We start from the raw sequence: 19,433 nt of genomic DNA on the forward strand, positions 1-19,433 counted from the left end.
AGACTGCATGCCCAAATAAGCAATATCCGAGTCCCTCGACCCGGGGGAAGACAGAGGAACAAAATGGCCAAAGGACAGAACGAAAGACTTTGTGGCACTGCCATTTTCGGCACTGGCTACAGTCTTGGGCCAAACGTGGTATCGTCCATAAAAGCGAAGTAAAAATACTTTAAAAGTAGACTCCTGCCACCAGTTTGTACCAATACCAAAAAATCCTTAGAGGGTGGCTAGGGCATTAAAACAAAAGGACCCCTATGCGCGGTACTGTATGGTCCCAGTACTGACAGCCTAAAGGACGTGTCAGCTTCCCCATTACAAAAAGAGCGAAAGCCCAGAGGAGCACAGCTGATGGCTGTGCTCTACTGGAAAAAGTCAGGTTAGTTAAGCCATACAAAAGCAAAATGTTTGGGGGTTCAAATTGTACCTCAGAGAAATCTAACAGTAGTAGTGTGTGTTGGAGTAGGAGGTTTATCCATTGCTCGTACCAGTTCTCCTACAGAGCAGTAGTAATTTCGTCTCGGGCACCGTGCCATCACCCTTAAAACCACACATCAAGACTACGATTGCTTGCTTGCACTCTGTGACTGCCACAAACTTTCAACTCTGCATGAGTTGCAGCCACATGGTATGCAGTGACACCTAATTCAGAATGCGTGAACACCATGCACAATACCAGGATATCCGCCATCGTACTTGCTATACAAGTACAGGATAAATACGATTTAAGTGACAGAGTCACTATTGACTGTCACCCCTACCTTAAGCCCCACAACTAACACCCCCTCCACACCCACCGATTCTGGCCTCTAATAGTTATCAAGTACCTTTTCTCCACACATCTGTTGTATTTAATGTAATCCCTGTGATGACCTTGCACAAACTGCTAATTGGCTAACGTAGCAAATGTACCAACTGGCACATACTGTGTAGGGTACGGGACAATATCCAGTACATCAGCCAACTTCCTGCGAGAAAAGTGCTACAATTCAATTATTGAAAATGTTGCTACCATTCAATTCTTTGGAGAAATGCATTCCACTCTTAAACATTTTGTAGGTTCATAACACCAAATAATAGAATTCAGTATTGCGATGAGGTGCCAGGCAGAGCTGCATACAGATTTGCAGACGGGAACTGTATACTTTTAAAGAACACAGGGGCACCCAGCAACATTATAAATAAGCTTGAGGCTGCACAGCTGGAAGAGATATTATAAATGCACCAAAGTCAGTCGGTGTGTGGCTTACTCGCTGCTTATTTTGCATGCATTTTTGGATTTTTCTCTCCTCAAATCACATCAAAAGTACTTACCAGAAGCATTCCTTACATTGCTTGTGAAGATTAAAAAATTGCTTACTTTCCATCCCACTTTTCCTTCTCCTAAATATTTCCAATATACCCGTTTTAGAGGAACTATAACCAAAATCCTGTTTGTCTTCGAAAAACATGTTTTTAATGAGTCTAACCAAAACAAGGATCATGCTAACAACTATGATTAATAAGAGCTTTTTTTCTGTAATTCTTTTTTAAACTTTGGGGACTAATGGATCATTTGTAAGTCAGCAGTACTCTCTGAGCATAAATTACCCCTTTCACAGGTAAAGCACTGGAAAAAGGAAACTGTCACCTATTATGTGTATGTATGTAGATGACGATTAAAAGGCAGCAAAAATGAAACTGTCACCCATTATGCATGTATGTAGACAATGCATAAAAGGCTGTACAGGGCTGGGCTGCAACCATTGGTGGCAGTAACAGACTGATTTGCATATGGTTGGATCCCTTTTGCAATGGCGCAGATGGGCTAAAAACCGGTGGTGTAGAAGGTTGCCCAGAGCAGTGCCAGTGGTTCAGATTCATTTAAAACCTTCCAACCATCCGTTTTCTGGTTGTAGTTTGTCTCACTATGTGAGAGAGCAATTGCCCAGACATGAGTCACTTGCTGGCTGTGCCATAGGGAACCAAGCTGCACCTCACTGAGGAGGCCCAACAAGGTTGAAATATGTCTGTGGCTGCTTGTGTTTCCGTGCAGAGGAGACCTGGCCTAGCAGTTAGGGCTGGGCTCCAGCCATTGGTGGCAGTACCTGACTGATTTGCATATGGCTGAACTCCTTTTGCAGTGACGAAGATGGGCTAAAAACTGTGGTGTAGAAGGTTGCCCAGAGCAGTGCCAGTGGTTCAGATTCATTCAAAACCTTCCATCCAGCACTTTTTTGGTTGTATGTAGATGATGCATAAAAGCCAGTAGAAAAGAGACTGTCACCCATTATGTATTGTAAGGGTGCAGAAGTACGACTCTGACACAATGGTTGCATGCTTGTTGGCAAAGACCTTTTACTATCAAAATAAAGAAAAGGAAAAGCCTATCTTGCCCTATTTCTGTGAGGGGTTACCCCGCCTCAACAGAAATACTAAGGACTCTGTCAGGATGTCCTGTCAAATAAAATGTCCACTGCCCTGTGTCCAAACCTATTTCCATCCCTTACACTAAAACTAACTAATGAAAATTGGGGGTCTTCTCGATCCAGAAGGAGGCTCCTCTCATTCTGGATATCGACGTTAATGTTAGTTCTTGATTACAAAACACAAGTGACTTTCAAACACAGTTCCCAATCTACAGGGGTGTCTCTTCATCTTCTTTTCTCCCACTGAAACATACAGTCTCAAATCAGGTGCACTATCCTGCTAGACTTGTCTCTTGAACTTAGTATTCTAAAACGTCTTTCTTCCTTTTACAATAGGTCTACAACACCCTTTATTTGGCCCATGTGTCCCAGATCCCTCTGAATTATCTCAGGGTCCCCCCGACTTGTTCAGTGATTTCTTACTCCTGCTTGAGATTCCCAGACCACTTTACATTCTCTCGGGTTCTCCCTGACTTGGTTTTGACTTCAGTCCCTTGACTGTATGCTTCTCTGTTCTCATGTGGGCCCTTGACACCTGTAATTTGCTTTTGTGGGGCTTCCCCAACTTCATATGGGTGCTTCTGCGGGTTCTCTACTCCTGCTTCACTCAATGTCCAGCTGAACAGACCTGGTATACTCTCCTGCCATGTACTTTTTCATCTACCTTTTATTGTTCTTTCGTTATGTATTTATGCCTCTTCATAAGGGTTCCAGACCCTCGTTTGCTGGTTTTACAGGTTCTCTAACCCTGTTGTGTTCAGTGCCAAACTGAACAGACCTGGTGTACGCCAGCACTGTTTCACATAGGGTGTTTTAAGAAGTTTCCTCAAACTTTTACAGTTCGCGTGTTATCCATTTGTGTATCCCCTTTCGTGTCCCGGGATAATGGTGCGTATCTATTCAACTTGTATCATGCCCTCTACTTCCCAAAAGCCAACCCGACCCTTTCCCTAACTTCGGGACATGCAGTTGCAGTATCCGGTCTGTCATGTGAGCTTCATAGGACTTCTGCACTGCTTTTGGCATTCTGTCCTCAGTGGCTCCGCAGCAGTAGGCCCTCTCTCGCATACCTAGCTGCATGTCCTCCGCTCCTTTTGAATTTGCCGGTCAGGTTTCTGCTTTTGGTGTTCTGTCCTCAGTGCCTCCATAGTGGTAAGCTCTCTCTCCAGTACCCAGCTGCGTGTCCTCCGCCCGCTTTGAATTCGCTGGTTGGGTTTATTACTTTTGACGCTCTATCCTCGGCGGCTCTGCAGTGGTAAGCTCTCTCTTGCATACCCAGCTGCGCGTCCTCTGCTCCCTTTGGCTTCGCCAGTCGGGTTTCTGCTTTCAGAGTTCTGTCCTCGGTGGCTCTGCAGTGGTAACCTCTCTCTCGTGTACTCAGCTGCGCATCCTCCAATCGTTTTGGCTTCTGCATTCAGGTTTCTGCTTCTCCCGTCATCAGTCAGGCTCCCACTCCATGGGGCCCTCAGAGAGACACTTGTTCCTCGTCAACAGCATCTCATTCCCTGCTTCTTGGGTCTCTTGCCAGGGAAACAGCATCTGGTTCCACGTTCGCTCAAGGCTGGTTTGGCCCGACAAGGTACACAGTCCTTTCTTACTTTTTATCATTGTCGCAGTCTGTAATAGACTGTACCGGCTATGTTTGTTCTGCAGTGGGCTTCTGCCTCCTTGGTTGATCTTATTTGTGTTACTATAGGTCCTCCACCTGGGTAAACCTCACTCTTCTTTGCCCCAGTGTTATTGGTTTTCCTGAGACCCTCTATTCTACAAAGATACATTGTCTTGGGAGGATAGTTCAGGGGCAACGTGCTCCCCTTGGAAGCAAGGCGATACAGAGCAACACAGGTTCGATCCCCGGGTCCGTGCTTAGAAACCTCTGGTTATTAAGCGTGTTATAAATAACCTATCATGTCATATCATAGTGGGGACTACTGGTGATTGGATTGAGTCGGGGCAAAGGAAGGAGTGGACTGAAATGAAGGAGATAAATACCATGTTCTCCAAAGGCGATCACCACTGGTCCCATGGAGGGGTTCACTTCCCATGAGATCCACCAGCTTCGTACCACCCCCAGTGGGACTATCTGGTAGTGGCCTGGCCTCATGGGAAGGAGCTTCCCTCCATGGAAGCAGTGACAATACCCTGGCCTTTGTCACAGTATGTATGTAGATGATGCATAAAAGGTAGTAGAAAAGACACTTTCACCCATTAGATATGTATGTAGATGGTGTATAAAGGTCAGGAGAAAAGAGGCTGTCACATGTTATTTATGTATGTAGATTATTTACAATGTTATGTTATGTTAAAGGTACTTATATAGCGTACCGTCACCAACGGAATTGGTCCCCAGGTGCTTTGGCGGATCTGTAAACAGGAAGGACAGGTATGGTTAGTCGGGAGGAGGTGAGCAGGAGAGTGGGAGAAGTGATGTGCTGTTGGCAGCTTCAGCTCGGTATACACCGAGTGCTGGGCTTCGGTGCTAGTATCAGATCGTGCGAGACATTGAGTGCTGTAGGTGATGTTTATGTGTTGTTGATGCAGTGTGGTAGAGTGCGTGCGGATTGCTGGGAGAGAGATGGTTGTTTGGCTTTGTGTGGTTTAAGTATGCACAAGATTGAGGGTTGGGTTAGAGGGGTCTGTGTCCTGATTCAGGTACTTCTGATTCCGTTAGAGTTGTATCCCTGTGGGTTGGGTTGATGTTGGTTCCTCATGGGCCACCTCGCTTTGTTGGTGCTGCGCTCACACCGCTGTTTCATAGTGAGTAATTGTTTGGATTGATAGGTGCGTCTGAACCTTTCTTCGGGTGTGGGACTGGGTTGGTAATATCTCTATTCTCTGGATGAACCTACTTAGAAAGCAACGGAACACTATGCATACAGATGAAGAGATATAAAGTAGGTGCGAGCGACAAAGAAAATAGGTACAAACAATGGCTGTGGGTATGCACACTGCTGTGAAGTACCCACCTTTTAGCCTCTAGGAGTGTAAGAGAAACTCCGAGTACTGCTGTCTAAATTGATCAGAAAAAAACATAGGCTAACCAAAGTCACGTCTTTCCACCATTTACACTCACCATTCTGCTGTAGTTGACATGCTCTGAGAGTAACTATATTTAAGGGACAGTAAAATGACACATTATGAATGATGTAGAGAGGACATATAATATGGGTGGGAGAACATCCACTATAGTATCCCAGCACCCCAACCCATCAAAGCTTCTGTGCTAGCTACATATTCCCATTTGTAACCCATTGGGTGCATCCACTATGTACAGCGCTCTGTTGCTTCCCAGGCTTTCTGTTCTATTGTATACATACATACAACAGAAAAGGTTGTTCTCTTTTTCTGGGGTATCTGATATAGAGCAGGCCTAGCTCTAAACATCAGTGGACCATTTCTTACTGTAGCAGAAACATCTAGGACACCAGGCGCGGAAAAGAGAACAGGAAGTGATTGGTCACTAGACACCACATTGTACAGGTGTTTGTCAGAGATTGGTCTGTTTTTGGTTGAGTGCCACAGCCGGGATTTGAACCAGGTTGCAAGGTTAACAATTTAGCCACTAGATTACATCTCCTCCATGTTCATCCTGCAGCCACAGACGCCCCATATCACCAATATAACCGGTTACTGAAAGTTCAAACAAACTTGAAAAAATGATCCTTTTCCTTGGAAGGGCAAATGTTACCTTGGCCCCTAAAGTTTACAAATGGGCAATGCAACCAGAAAAAGCAGCCCACACCAGTGGTCTGAACTACTGTGCCCCACAGTTCCGTCAACTAAACACTGGGCCCCTTGCCCCATCCACCTTTCTGAGAACTCATCAATGAAGGAACTTAAGCAAGCATGTCCTGCTTCCATTGGTTAGGACATTGCCAGTGACCAGTCCAAAGATCTGACATCTTACCTTGTTATCCACTCTGGATATCCCTGCCAGGAAGATGGCATTGGCCAGGAAGAGGGACACGCAGAGGTGCAGATGGAGGGTGTTGCGTATGCCTTGGAGTGACCGGCAGAACAGGAAGGTGATGATGGAAAGCAGGAGGCACACCAGCGATAAGGAAAGGCCCACCTTGGTGATGATGTCCAGCGCCAAGCTCTGTGCATGAGAAAAGATTGACAACATTGAGGATTCAGATGCAGTACTGGTCTTCTGCTGGTGATTTGGCATGTAATACGTCACCGCGATGCTGGATAACAGGTTGAGTGAACTGCAACATGTCTGACAGTGTCAGATTTAAGGCTAAGTGCCGAGCGGTCAAGAATGACAAAATGGGTCCGGGTCGGCAGGGCGTGGCATGTGATGGGTGCATGGCATGAGATGGACCGAGAATGGGATGGTCTTGTGTGGCCTAATGGTGCATTTTATTGATTTATTCATTTTATTGCGTTTCAGTCTTGTAAGACCTGTTAGAATGGGATGTTTGAAGGCCTTTACACCACTTTGTTGCCTACCTAAGCCTTGCTGAACAAATAAATCACAAATGGCTGTCAGTATGGCTGTCAGTAAACACTACAAATAATGGTGGCAAGATAGATTTTAAGATACAGAATGTATGTCCTAGAACAAAATTATGTCAGCTAGTCCAGGACTAATAAAACAGAAACATATCAATCAATTAATGTTAAAGGGCACCGATTGGCAATAAACAATTTGCCTGAATTGGATAGTTATGTAAAGATGGGCTTTCCATTTTCTTAGTGCTTCTTCTATAAATTACATTTGAGAAGGGACTTAGAACAAGGATCATCCTTTGTAGAACTCAAATGCCAGAAGTTACCTGAAAGATTCCCTCACTTTCTGACTTGGATGGACAGGAAAGGGCTTGATGTCGATTTTGCATTATTCTCAAGATGAATATATCTTAGTATGCATGCTCAAATGCAGCAATGGCGAATTTGCTTTCACACAGGGAGATGAGATGTTTGTAGTTAAAACAGAAACAGAAAAGAACGTGTAAAAGGAGCAGGAAGTGAAGTTGCAGAATAAAGACAAGCGATAGGGTAGGGGTTCAAAAACCTGTCTGCCTTTGTTTTGGACTACAACTCCCAGGATCCTGCACCCTTGAATATGCTGGCAATGGCTGATAGGAGTTGTAGCTCAAAATATCGGAAGAGCTGAAAGGTTAAGACCCCCGGCAAAGAGAAACCAATCGTGTTGTTGCCTGCAAACAGGAATGTTTCTAGAACTTACTCTTAGGAAGCGACAGGCAAATATATGTGTAGGTACACTTCAATTTAAAGTGCATGCAACAGCACATGTAATATATGTTGTGTTTCAGTGTTCTGAGAGGTGACATTGCCATGAGTTAAAGGGAAAGTTAGCTGGTAGTGTGCACCGCAGACATTATCAATATCCATATTATGGTCGGTATGACTCATATGAAGAGGAACATGTGTCACAGGTCGATTCCTGGCAACACAGATTGGGCGACACTATATGAGTAAGACTGTGTGCGAGTTAGACTTTTTTCTGCCACATCACCTCGACCCTCATCGATTTGCACTGGCTCCTGCTGCAAGCACATATCGCCTTCAAATCCTGATGCATCATCTACAAGGCCATCGTCCTCAAGCTGCCTCACTGAGAAACACTGAATCTCTGGAGGCCTAGGATCCACAAGAAGCAGGGACATGTTCAGGCAGCAACGCTGCAGCTGCAGGAAGTAAAGTTCCAGACGACAGACGTTCTTTGTCTATACTGCCAGACCATGGAGCCTCCTCCATGGCAACACCACACAGGCCCCATTGCTTCTACATTTCAGGAAGGAGCTCAAGACCCTGTGCTACAAGGAATGGCTCCTCCTTTCCACATGGGCCCACACCTCGCCACTCCACACCTAACCTGAGACTGGGTGAGCTGCTCACCCTCTGTTTCCTCCCCCGTTTGCATGTTATCCATTGCAGCCAAGGTGCCCGCTCAATCCCATGGTTAGCTCCTCGTTCCCTTGTATTGACCAATCGCTTTCTTCTTCCCTCACCATGTATTTCCTCAATGACCGCAAAGGGGGTCCACCCACAATAAATACCATAATAATAATCAACTTAAACCCCCTGTTCTCACAGGTAAGCAAGTTGCCAGGCTCTTTTTATAGCGTCCCATTCCCATCGGCACAGTGGACCGAGTTTCACTGTTGAGTGCCTCCTTCTGCCTTCAACTTACTACATTTTGGAGGGCACAAGCCCTTCCAAGCCAGCGGCTGCCTCTGCCACTCCCCCAGGTGTTGGAAGATGAATTTGCATGCATCTTAAACAACTGCTATTTAATCTGGGGGTGATGCATCTATGCCTGGTTGAAGTTGACCCACTCTGCCACACTGCCCTGTAGCCAAGGTAGAAGCCGACCGAAGATGACTGTGGAAGCTTTGCTGCCCTGCATCTTGCCAGGACTCATCTAACAGCAAATGTCTGCCATTTTATATTGGCACTGGACAGCTCCACAACCAGAGGGAAACGAGATAATGGCGCTCTTAGCATGACCCTTAGCTTAATCAGGCTTTCGACCCAGTCACAGCTCCGGGGACGTAACACTTCACATCCTGGATGACCTCCACAACATCACTTACAAAGGACAAGACACACAGTATCTCCTGGACCTCTCTGCAGCCTTTGACACCATCGACCACACCATTCTCCTGAATATCCTAACCCACAGGATGAAATTCTAAGGCACCATTCTCAACTGGTACACCTCCATTCTCACTGATAGGACACACTTTGTATCTATGCCCCCTATAGATCTGACACCAAACAGTCAAGTATGGGGTTCCACGAGGAACCTCCCTGTTTCCCCTTTGTTTTTACCGATATGTTAAATCCCTCTGACAGATCCTTAGCAACCACAGCGTCCATGTCTACCATTATGCAGAAGAAACACAATTATACTTCCAAATCTCCTTCCCCTCAGAGCTCCACATCCTCAAATGTTGTCTTTACACCATCACCACCTGAATGGCCTCCCACTTCCTAAAACCCACCCCATCCAAAACAGCATACCTTATTAGCCCCCAGGCACAAACCTCAACCTCACCCACTGTAGCAAAGAACTTGCCAGAGACAACCCGTATCTCTTTCCACAGCTATCAAATCCCTGGCATTCACCATCAACTACATCCATCCTTCACTTACCACACGGCTGCCATCACCAAAACACGCAACGTACAACTACACCTCTTACGCAAGATAAGAGACATCCTTCCCCATGATGACCTCCGCAACACAGTCCAAGCATTATTTCTCTCAAGTTTGACTAGCCTCAGTGGACCCCCCCTAAAGCAGCCTCACCCCCTGTAAGCCATACATAACATAGCAGGAAGACTCATGCTGCACCTTAACAAAACACTCGCATCTCAACTCAGCTATCTCTCTGCACTCTAGAGAACAGTTTCCAATGGACTCTGTATCATATAGGAGGGCATCCACCTCAAAACCTTCACAACAAACTGAAACCTATCACCCTCACAAACACCAGAGAAACCAACCAAAATCTCCTCTGCATCCCATTCTGTAAGCTATATACAAATAAGCATTCACCCAGTAGCCTGTAACCTCTTACCACTCCACATCCATACCACACCCTCCATCACAACCTTGCCAAAAAGCCTCTATACATGCTTCTTTCCCCACATCTGAATTGGCCGGACTTCGTCCCCTGCCTTTCTCTGTCTATCCTGATGTTCCTAGCTTGTCCTTCAAACATCAAACCTTCTCTTTCACTGCCTCCCTTGAGATGAGATATTTTTAAGATGCTCCGAGACCCTCTGGGTGGGGACAGTGCTAGACAAATATTCAATTAAAATAACCTAGAGGTCATAGTCGGTTGGATTCCTAAAAGATCTCCTACTTCTCAAGAAAACAAACTGGTGTTCCATAAACATGCACTGTCACATAATGCTTTACAATAAATCCAATAGGAGCTGATATCATTGATATTTTATTCCATGATCAATGGTGCATTTGCCTGCCGTCACGTGTTTCGACCAGTTTGGTCTTTTTCAAGGCAAAATTACAAATCTCACTGGAATCTTGTTCCACTTTTGGCTGACTTGTAATGTGTGAACTAATAGATTTGCTATGTTTACAACTGAAAAATCGTGGCAGTCTCTGCATTTTTAACCCCGCCTTTCATATGGCTCCTCACAAAATGATGCACATATTCATATAAATCTTGAATGCAAACCTTCCTGATATTCGTTAAGGGTTCCATGTATACGTGACCTGCCGTCCTCTGTCGGGCTAACAGCAAAACTTCTCTTTCACAGCGTCCCTTGAGATATTTGTAAGGTGCTCCGATATCCTCCGGGTAGGGACAGTGCTGGACAAAAATTCAATTAAAATAACCTAGAGGTCAAAGTCGGGTTGGAAGCCTAAAAGATCTCCTACTTCTCAAGAAACCCTTGATGTACCTCCATGCATGGAACCAATATGAAGAAGCAGGAGCACCGACACCCTGAGCACAGTGTTGGATTCCTGCCATTACAAAGGCCAAGCAGCAACAACAAAACCTTGCAGGAACCATTGTATCTGAGGTGCAAACAATGGGCACTGACTGCCCATCCTACATAATGGAACCATACTGGCGACCAACAACCCACTGTACCATAAACCAGCAGTTCATCCCCCTGGACAACCAGCCACCTTCTCCAGTGGGCAATCAATCGTCCTGCTTACCGGCACAGACCAAATTGTCTCTGTAGTCATTTAACTTTGCAAATTTGCAAAGTTTTCACAGTCAACATCCAGAATCAACCAGGGTCACCTGACAACAAAGGCATGCCTATAGGCGGATCCCTATCTTTAAAATGTGGCCTAAACTTAACATTGTGGGTACCAGAGCATCAGTACCAGGACCTCACTCAGCGAAAAAGAAACCGGTCCGTCTCACCCTACTCAGTGCCATGAGGTAACCTTGGGGCTCTGACCGGCATACTTGGCACATAAATTATCTGTTTAAGAATGGACTTTTCCAGTGATCCTAACTGGAAGGGTCGCGACCTGTATATGAAAGCATTCCGTCACATGGGCCTGACCTGGACACTAAAAAGAGACTTTCCCTAATAGTTTACGAACCATCACAGAATCTGAATTCGCTTCTCGGAGGTTGAAGTACACATGTTATAAACACCTTTGTGTAAATATGAACTTACTGATTGTTATACAAGTTATTCTACATCTTCACCCACCTTCTTCCTCTCCCAAGAGCTTCCCTTGGCTGAAGAACCATAGCTACCACTAAGTGAGCCTGGGGTCACTGAAAGGAAACAGTGTTGCCTAGATGTGTGGTCACTGCCTCTCCTTCCTGGAACACATGGATCAGAGAACTTGCTCTAATGTGTGTGAATTATTTCTGATTTTACTGCCAGCCCATCTTGGTTGCGTGGGCGGTTCCATGCACGTACCACCCGTGACAATGATTTTCTGATAAATGATTCAAATATTTGTTGAAAAATATATCATCAGACACAATGTTCAATTAACAATAAATTATCAGAGAGATAAAATAGAATAAATTAAATCATTTACAATTATGGGGAATAAGTTTTTATTTTTTTATTTTTTAAAAACTTGAAATAATGGGCCTCATTACAAGTTTGGCGGTAGCCTTGCCGGTAAAACTGGCAGGCTGCCGTCAAACTTGCAACATTTTCCAGCGCCCACGAATGGGCAATTATCAGACCATTCCGGCCCTGCCGGACCCAGTAATTGCCCATTCGGAGGCGCTGGAAAAAAGATGCTCCCCATTCCCATTCGCCCCCATATTAGTTCCCGGACCGACAAACTTATAATGAGGCCCAATGTTTGCTAATAGGAAGGGTAGAAAGTACAGGTTAAGGAAAATAGTTATGTCGTTTAAATTAGTGATTATGTTCATAGCTGCAACAGACGGCTATGCTGAGGCAATGGGGATTCCACTTGCTCTTTTGGTATGAATTGAATGTTTTTTTTAAATGCTTATTGCCGGTTTAAACTTATTATTTGGTACTTTGTCTAATGAACTCTTGTAGTATTCTGTGAGCAGGTGTGTGTTATGCATGATGGCAAGTGCTGTGAGATGCTTGGGGACTGTGTGAGGTAATGTGGAATGGAAGGGGGCTGGAAGTTCTGGGTTTGGGGTTTGGGGACCTTAAGGATGGGAGGAGCTGGACATGGACGATTTTAGAGCCTGCTCTCCTGCTAAGCTTCTATCTTTGATCTGAAACCAATAAAGTACATTACTGTTTAGTAATCACATTGTCCCTTCCTGGTTCATGCGTCCTGGCTGGCCTTCCTGTGGTCCTGTATACTACATCAGACAAGCACGTATGACCCAGCAGGAAAATAATGCAGATTCTAACAGTGAGAACATTCACAGTGCCCTGTCTCAATATGCAATGGCTAAAGAAGGATCACTCTTAGTTAGGTGCATCTATTTACGACCTCATGTAGTGTCCTTACGCTGGCTCTTTGCTCAGTGGGGAGCCATCATAGTGTGTTATTAAATAACAGGTGCTATTACGCCCTCATGGCAACTTTCAAATGTAACGGAGTGAAGACACTCTATATTGGACACTCAGCATATGTGTGGAGTAAACTTTCACAGTTTATTACAACAGCTAACAAGATCAAACAAATTCTATAGTAGCAATTTCTAGATATAAACAAATATTAAATAGGCAGTAATAAATCAAGAAGCCTAAGGTCAAAATCAGTAAGGGAAAGAAGCAAAAGTAAAGGAAATTAGAAAGGTCTAAAATAAATTCAATTGGTATTTTAGAACCAAGCATTATTCTTAGCACATCATCAAGCTAGTTCCAAGACAAAAATGGCATGAATAAGGCAATATGTCATGACCAAAATCTAGTCATTGATTAATCAGTTTCTCCTAGCATGTACAGCAATTATACATATCATTTGGAGAAATTGTCCTTATAGTTGTATCCTTCTACTATTAAGAAGAGCTCAATGTTTTTCGAATCTACATTTTGGCAACAAGGATGGGCAGCACTCTAAATCATCCATGACACCACAACTCTATTTATGTTTGTCAATTTCACATTTAACATTTTCCATTTGAGATGTCTACTGTTCTACAAATTGAATTCAGCATTTTCACTTGAGTTCGTTAAATTGTGGCAAGGCGAACACCCAGTGCCATGCATCATTTTTATGATCATTGACGAACCACAGTTATCTGTTATTCAATGGGTAATCCAAGATGTGTGCTACGGTTTCCCAGGGGAAGGATAGTTTGACTAGGAACATTTTTGCATTTTTCTGCTGGTAATTCTTATGATAGCACCTCCCCAAGCACAGAAGGTCAGCGGTAGGTCCAGGAACAGAAGACCCAGGCTAAGTCATTTCACACACTTTTTGAAGGACATATTTTACAGCTCTTGGGTAGCCCTCCAGCGGAAGGATCCAAAGTTCTAATAAATCATACAACTTACCATCATTACTGAATGCCCTTCTTCAAGTGGCAGGATCACCATCCTTACTACCACTCAGTCTGCTTAACATCTCCAAGCAAGATCTCATGACAGTTTCAAGAGCCAAACCCTGACATTGTTTGATGATCCTCCCCTCCGCCCTGACTCCTCCCATCCCATGATTATGACATTTTTAGTACCAGGGCCTCACGGCGACGAATGACCTACCTCAACATGATATAGAGCCATCAGCACAGCAAAGCTGCTCAGGTGATTGCACTCGCAGGTGACAGTCCCCTCACTGAGATCAGACAAGAGACAGCCTTCCGGAGACCAGAAGCTTGCGTTCCCGATGATCTTCCGGAATGAGCACTTCACATTGCTCTTCTCCACTTCCTGCAAAACATTGAAGAGAATCATATAAATTCAGCGGACCTGAACAAGCTTGAATCCTGGAACCTGGCAACTCAATGGTCATTTCAATAGCCATGATAGATCAAAAAGAAAAAGTCCACTATCATCGAAGAAGACAGTAACAGCGTCCACCATTCACTGAGCTCCCAGGAGACGGGTTTAAACAACATGACTTTCAGGTATGATAAAAAGAAAATTCTTTTAAAGGCACCACACTGTGATATGTACGAGGAGTTTAGGTTTTGCTAAGAAATTAAAGAAAGTTGCAGTTTTAAAGCATAAAGACTAATTAAATTGTAACAGTCCACTAGCTCATCCAGGTTGCCTTTAAACTTTATTTAACAAGCTATACACAATAAAGCCCCCCCCCCTCCGCTGAACAGCATCCACCTTCAATGAGTCTTATGCCAACTGCCGTAGATACTAACCATATTACTACTGAATCCCCCACTTGAACAGCATTTTCTTTGCAATAGTATTTTGCACAGTACCATTCCTTTGCCACGTGAATCCTCTCAACTCGCAATCACGCTGCTCCGCCTCACTCTCTGCACCCATCTTGGACAAACCAGTGTATTTGGTTTTCTACTTCTTAAATTCCCAATAGGTGCCAACCCTGTCAACGACTCTGGACCCAACCTCCAATCTGTGATCCTACAAATTTGGCTCACACTCCACCTCGTGTCCAGAGCAAATTGCTAATTTGGTGTTGTCTATGAGGGTGCGATTAAATCTCTCCATACTCGATTTGACTGCAGAAGATAGAGTGCACATTTACTGTGAGGGATGTCATTTTCTTGAAACAGAAATTGTATACAATTGCCTGTGATAAATTTGCAAGGAAACTCTTCCTGCTAAATCAATCTCTATGGGAATCCAATCACATGGTTGGTAGAAATCTCTGTGACCCCCACAATTTCTGGCTACTGAATAAAACATATTTATAAGGATGACTATGCACTTTCACCAATACCTCGGTATAATGATGGAGACTACAGAATCCAAACCGACTTAGGCTCATGATTCTCTCAGAAACTTGGGAAATTCCAAAGGTTGCAGTTACACCCTTTAAGACTATCATTGCAGGAACATACCTCAACATTGTCCTCTACACTTTCCACATCCATAATAGGCCATCAGTAGTTGGAACCGAGGATGCCCTTCATCATAGTGAGCCCAAAATGCCCCTCGTGACCCAATGCCAACAGTTTTCCCAAACCCCGATGCTGGGAATGAATCCAGCACAATTTACCAAACGATCCTTGCGACAAAGTTCATCTCAAACTCTGCTCAACCTCTTAAGATCTTTTCCTCAGTGCTAGCGTCTTTGTCTCTCTCCAGCCGCCATTCAGCAGAACCCACCATTTCTCGTAGCCATCAACACTCACTGCAGCAGTATCCCAATCTACCTTGACGACACACTGGTGTTACAACAAAGACATGTGGCCCTCATTTCAAGGTCGGCAGTAAAAACCGCTGGTAGGTGGCGGGCTACCGGCAACCTCATAACACTGTTCCTACTGCCTCACATCCCAGTGCCACAGGGATTTCATGAGCGGCAGTGTAACAGTAAATCCCCATTCCTGTGGAGTCCTGGAGGACTCCACGGGAATGGAATGGGCACACTGAAGCACCAGCACCGTTGGTAACCGTGCCGGTGCTCCAGTGAAAACACTACCGGTAGGGGCCTGAACTCCCGGCAGGGCAGGCCTGTTGGGAGTTCCAAGCCTCTACTGACAGACACGCAGTTTGGCGGTCCGGAAAAGGTGCCAGTACATTGCTACCGGCACCCTTATTTCCGGACCGTCAAACTTGTAATGAAGCCCATCATCATACTTGTGCTCACTTTCCTTATCATTCACACATAGATTCTGAGCATCCTCCAACAGTGTGAATGTCTGACACCACATTATTTTAACTGAAATAAATTCCACCTTGTAATTTAAGCCTTATTTGTAAGTGACTAATCTCATTATTCTTCCAAAAAAAACCTTCTAAAAAAAACCTTCTATACCGTTCCCTTGAAATGGCCCTTTAAGTTGTTTATGATTTGTTTATAATATGATGTGTCTTCATCACCACACATACACTTTTCATTTTTGTGCAGCTCAAAATTACCTTAATGCCTGCTTCACAATGACAAAGTAGAGAAGCCTGGCTGAGCTCAAGGCACTTGACACAAAAGCAACAGAATCTCCTGACCTCCTGGTTATCAAAAGAGCATCCAAACCTGTGTCACTAGCACCTGAATACAGGACTGTTTTACATTCAAAATGAAACCTTGCAAGTACTGGAGAGTCCAAAATCTTACACTCATCAGGGGGATATTTTATTAAGTCCAGTGTCCCACAGCTTGATTCCAAAAAAGGGTAATTTGTCCTTGAACCACTTACGCGTACGCTTTGGAAAATGCTGTCTGCCTGGTCCTCGGTTGCAGAATCCTGTGGCTCTGAGAACGGCTACGTGGGGACACCTGAAATAGGGTGCTCTACTGAATAGAAGTACCACTGTTGGAAGAAAAGTGGTTCAAGGACAAATTACCCTTTTTGTAATCAAGCTGTGGGACACTAGACTTAAGAAAATATTCCCCTGATGAATGTCGGATGTAATGTAGTCTTCTCGACAGAAACATGTTTGGTCTTATTGCAATACACAACAAATGCTGGTTGTTAATGTGGAATAAATGTATTGTTGTGTGAATGAACTTCAATTGTAAAAGGTAGCATTTAATTGCACATTGACGGTAATATGTGTTCATTTTTTTGATTCATTTGAAAAGGGTAAATTGGAAAAAGATGTTTCACGATTAAATGGAAAATATTTTCTCTGAAAAGATTTTATACTGAATACTGGATGAGCAATTTAAACTTTTTTGATACACAAACATTCCAGTAAGTGTGAATGTTTATTAGAACCAAAGGTCACCAATGAGGAATGGATGATGTATGTGGTTGATTCCTTTTTTGAAAATAATGTACTAAGTATGTCCCTGGACAGTGGAATCAATGGGTTCCTGCAATTGAATCCGTTTTTTTTAGGGATTCTGGGTTTCACCTACATTAGATTGATAAAACAGACTGATGACAGGGGTTGGAACGATGTTTGTTCTGCCTTGTATCCTTCCCACTTTCATAAATGTAGTGCTAATTAGATGGATGATAAAAAGAACTATCTGTAAACCACCAAAACCAATTTGCAGTGTGTGGTCAGAACTATAAAAACAGTGGCTATCGTTATTACTTTATAGTCAGTCAAAGTATATTTTGGCCATAACAGCAAGTCAAAAAAGATAACAAAGGCATTACTGAATAATAAAAATTTCAATTTAAGATACATAATTCCAAGATCTTCATCAACATCACTGCATTCCATAAGGTATATCATTTGGAGTACATTATATCTCCAACTTTAGATATAGGTTCACATTATATTTACATTATATTGTTAGTTGCTAACAGGAATCCTGTAGGATTTACCTTATTGTTTATCTTAAAGGTGAACCTGATGGGGGTGGCCAAGTTGTATGGCCGCTCATTGCTCACAAAAGCGGTCACCACTTCCGATATCACCTGGTACTCTACTTTCTCTTTCTGCGGTCGGCGTGGGCTCTCCTCTTCCACCCGGAAGTCACTCCCGCCGCTTAGAAGGTTGCGCATGTCTTGGAGCGAAAACATCCCTGTCATGGCGAGTCCTACAAGAAAGAGAATGTTCTTGAGGTGAGAACCTGTGGCTATCGGTGAGCATTTGATTGGCATATTCTGAGCGGTTCGCTGACACCACACCTGATGAAACACTCATGTTTTATCTTTGTGTTACTTTGTTTTGCTTTACTCTTCATGAAATCAAGAGACCGTTTCCTCCAGAGCCAGCTTTATGGCAATGCCATGCCAGATAAACACCTGTGCAACTCTCTCCCTGGTTTAGGTAGACATGCTCATGCTTTGCCTAACTGTTTTTACTGTGGGCATTGCATCTGAAAAGGACCTTGTCCACTTTGCACCGTGCAGACCATTTACAGGGTAATTGTGCCACAATGAGGGTGGTTAACAGTGCATCCTAGGGCTGAGTCTGGGATGTGGTTAGTGGTCACACCCTTTGCACACATAGACATCTTGCATTCTGGTGGAAGTTCATGTGCAAGGGCATTTATAAATGCAGTGATTTGTAGCCCCGCCCCTTTTCTTACCAGAAGAAATCAGATTTGCTCGGACAATTGGAGTGGAGTGAAAAGGTCTTGTTTGGTTTTCTCGAATACAAAAAAGAGAGATTTAGAAAGACTGCTCTGAGACGGCTCAGAGGGTCTTTCTTAATCGAGCTGACATGCCCCTGGAAGCCCACGAGTGTGTGCAGGGGCTGACAGGCACAGCCGCACCAGAAGAGGGAAGGTGTGTGTGTGTTGAGGTGGAATGTTTGTATGGTGGAGAGGAGAAGGTGTCAGTGTGGGTCGTGGAGTGTTTGTTGCGTGGAAGGGATGGGCCAGGTGGATACGTTTGTGCTTCTGTTTACGAGTGTGTCTGTCTTTGAGGGGGTGGGACAGTTTGACGTTGCCAGTATGAGGGACAGCCTCAGTAGGCTGTGCTGCACAGTGCCGCAGGCCAAGAAGATACTGATACTGTGTCGGAGGGAAGACTGCCATGGCAGGCTTTTCCAATGCCCTTTATTTCCTTTACTCGCGTGGTCTTGACCGATCATCGGGAACGGAGGAGTAAAGGAAGGTTTGGGGGTTGTTTAAATGGCACATTCTGGCGTGGATTGGTTTTCTGGAGGTTTGGGGGGTGGTGTTTTGAGGCTATTAGCGAATATTAAAGCACACACCAAATCGGCTGAAAAAAATGGCTCTTTTGTACATGTATTCTTTAATAATCGAAAATATCACACAGAACTGGACAGCCGTAGCACTAACCAAGACGCTACAGAGCCTTGGGGGTCAATGGGGGTCATTACAAGGTTGGAGGTAGTCATGCCGCTATTTGCAGCATGGTTACCCCCATACCGCATACCGGGTCCGGGTTCCCTGAAAGGGGAAATACCGGGCCATTCCAACCTTGGAGGACCCAGTATTTCCCCATTCAGGGAACCTATCCGCATTCGAGCCCCCATAGGGCCCAATGGGAATGGGCACCATAGGGCTCAATGGGAATGGGGACCATGCTAACAACGGGCCTGTTAATAACGGGCCGGTTGTTAGCATGCTGGTCCTTTAGTGGGT

At 44.4% G+C, this 19,433-nt stretch overlaps 1 protein-coding gene across 6 annotated transcripts in view; it reads right to left on the reverse strand.

Annotated features, from left to right (window-relative positions):
• ADGRE5 (adhesion G protein-coupled receptor E5) overlaps window positions 1–19,433 on the reverse strand; it is a 532,637-nt gene that overhangs the window by 68,396 nt on the left and 444,808 nt on the right. For all 6 annotated transcript variants that reach the window (XM_069603969.1, XM_069603966.1, XM_069603968.1 and 3 more), the window contains 3 exons: window positions 17,701–17,915; window positions 14,039–14,206; window positions 6,313–6,504 (listed from right to left, as the gene is read on the reverse strand). In XM_069603969.1, the coding sequence (XP_069460070.1) occupies window positions 6,313–6,504; window positions 14,039–14,206; window positions 17,701–17,915 (575 nt within the window). The remainder of the gene's footprint in view (window positions 1–6,312; window positions 6,505–14,038; window positions 14,207–17,700; window positions 17,916–19,433) is intronic.

This window comes from Ambystoma mexicanum, chromosome 3q, assembly GCF_040938575.1.
Source record: "Ambystoma mexicanum isolate Mex_15411 chromosome 3q, UKY_AmexF1_1, whole genome shotgun sequence".
NCBI classification, from domain to species: domain Eukaryota; kingdom Metazoa; phylum Chordata; class Amphibia; order Caudata; family Ambystomatidae; genus Ambystoma; species Ambystoma mexicanum.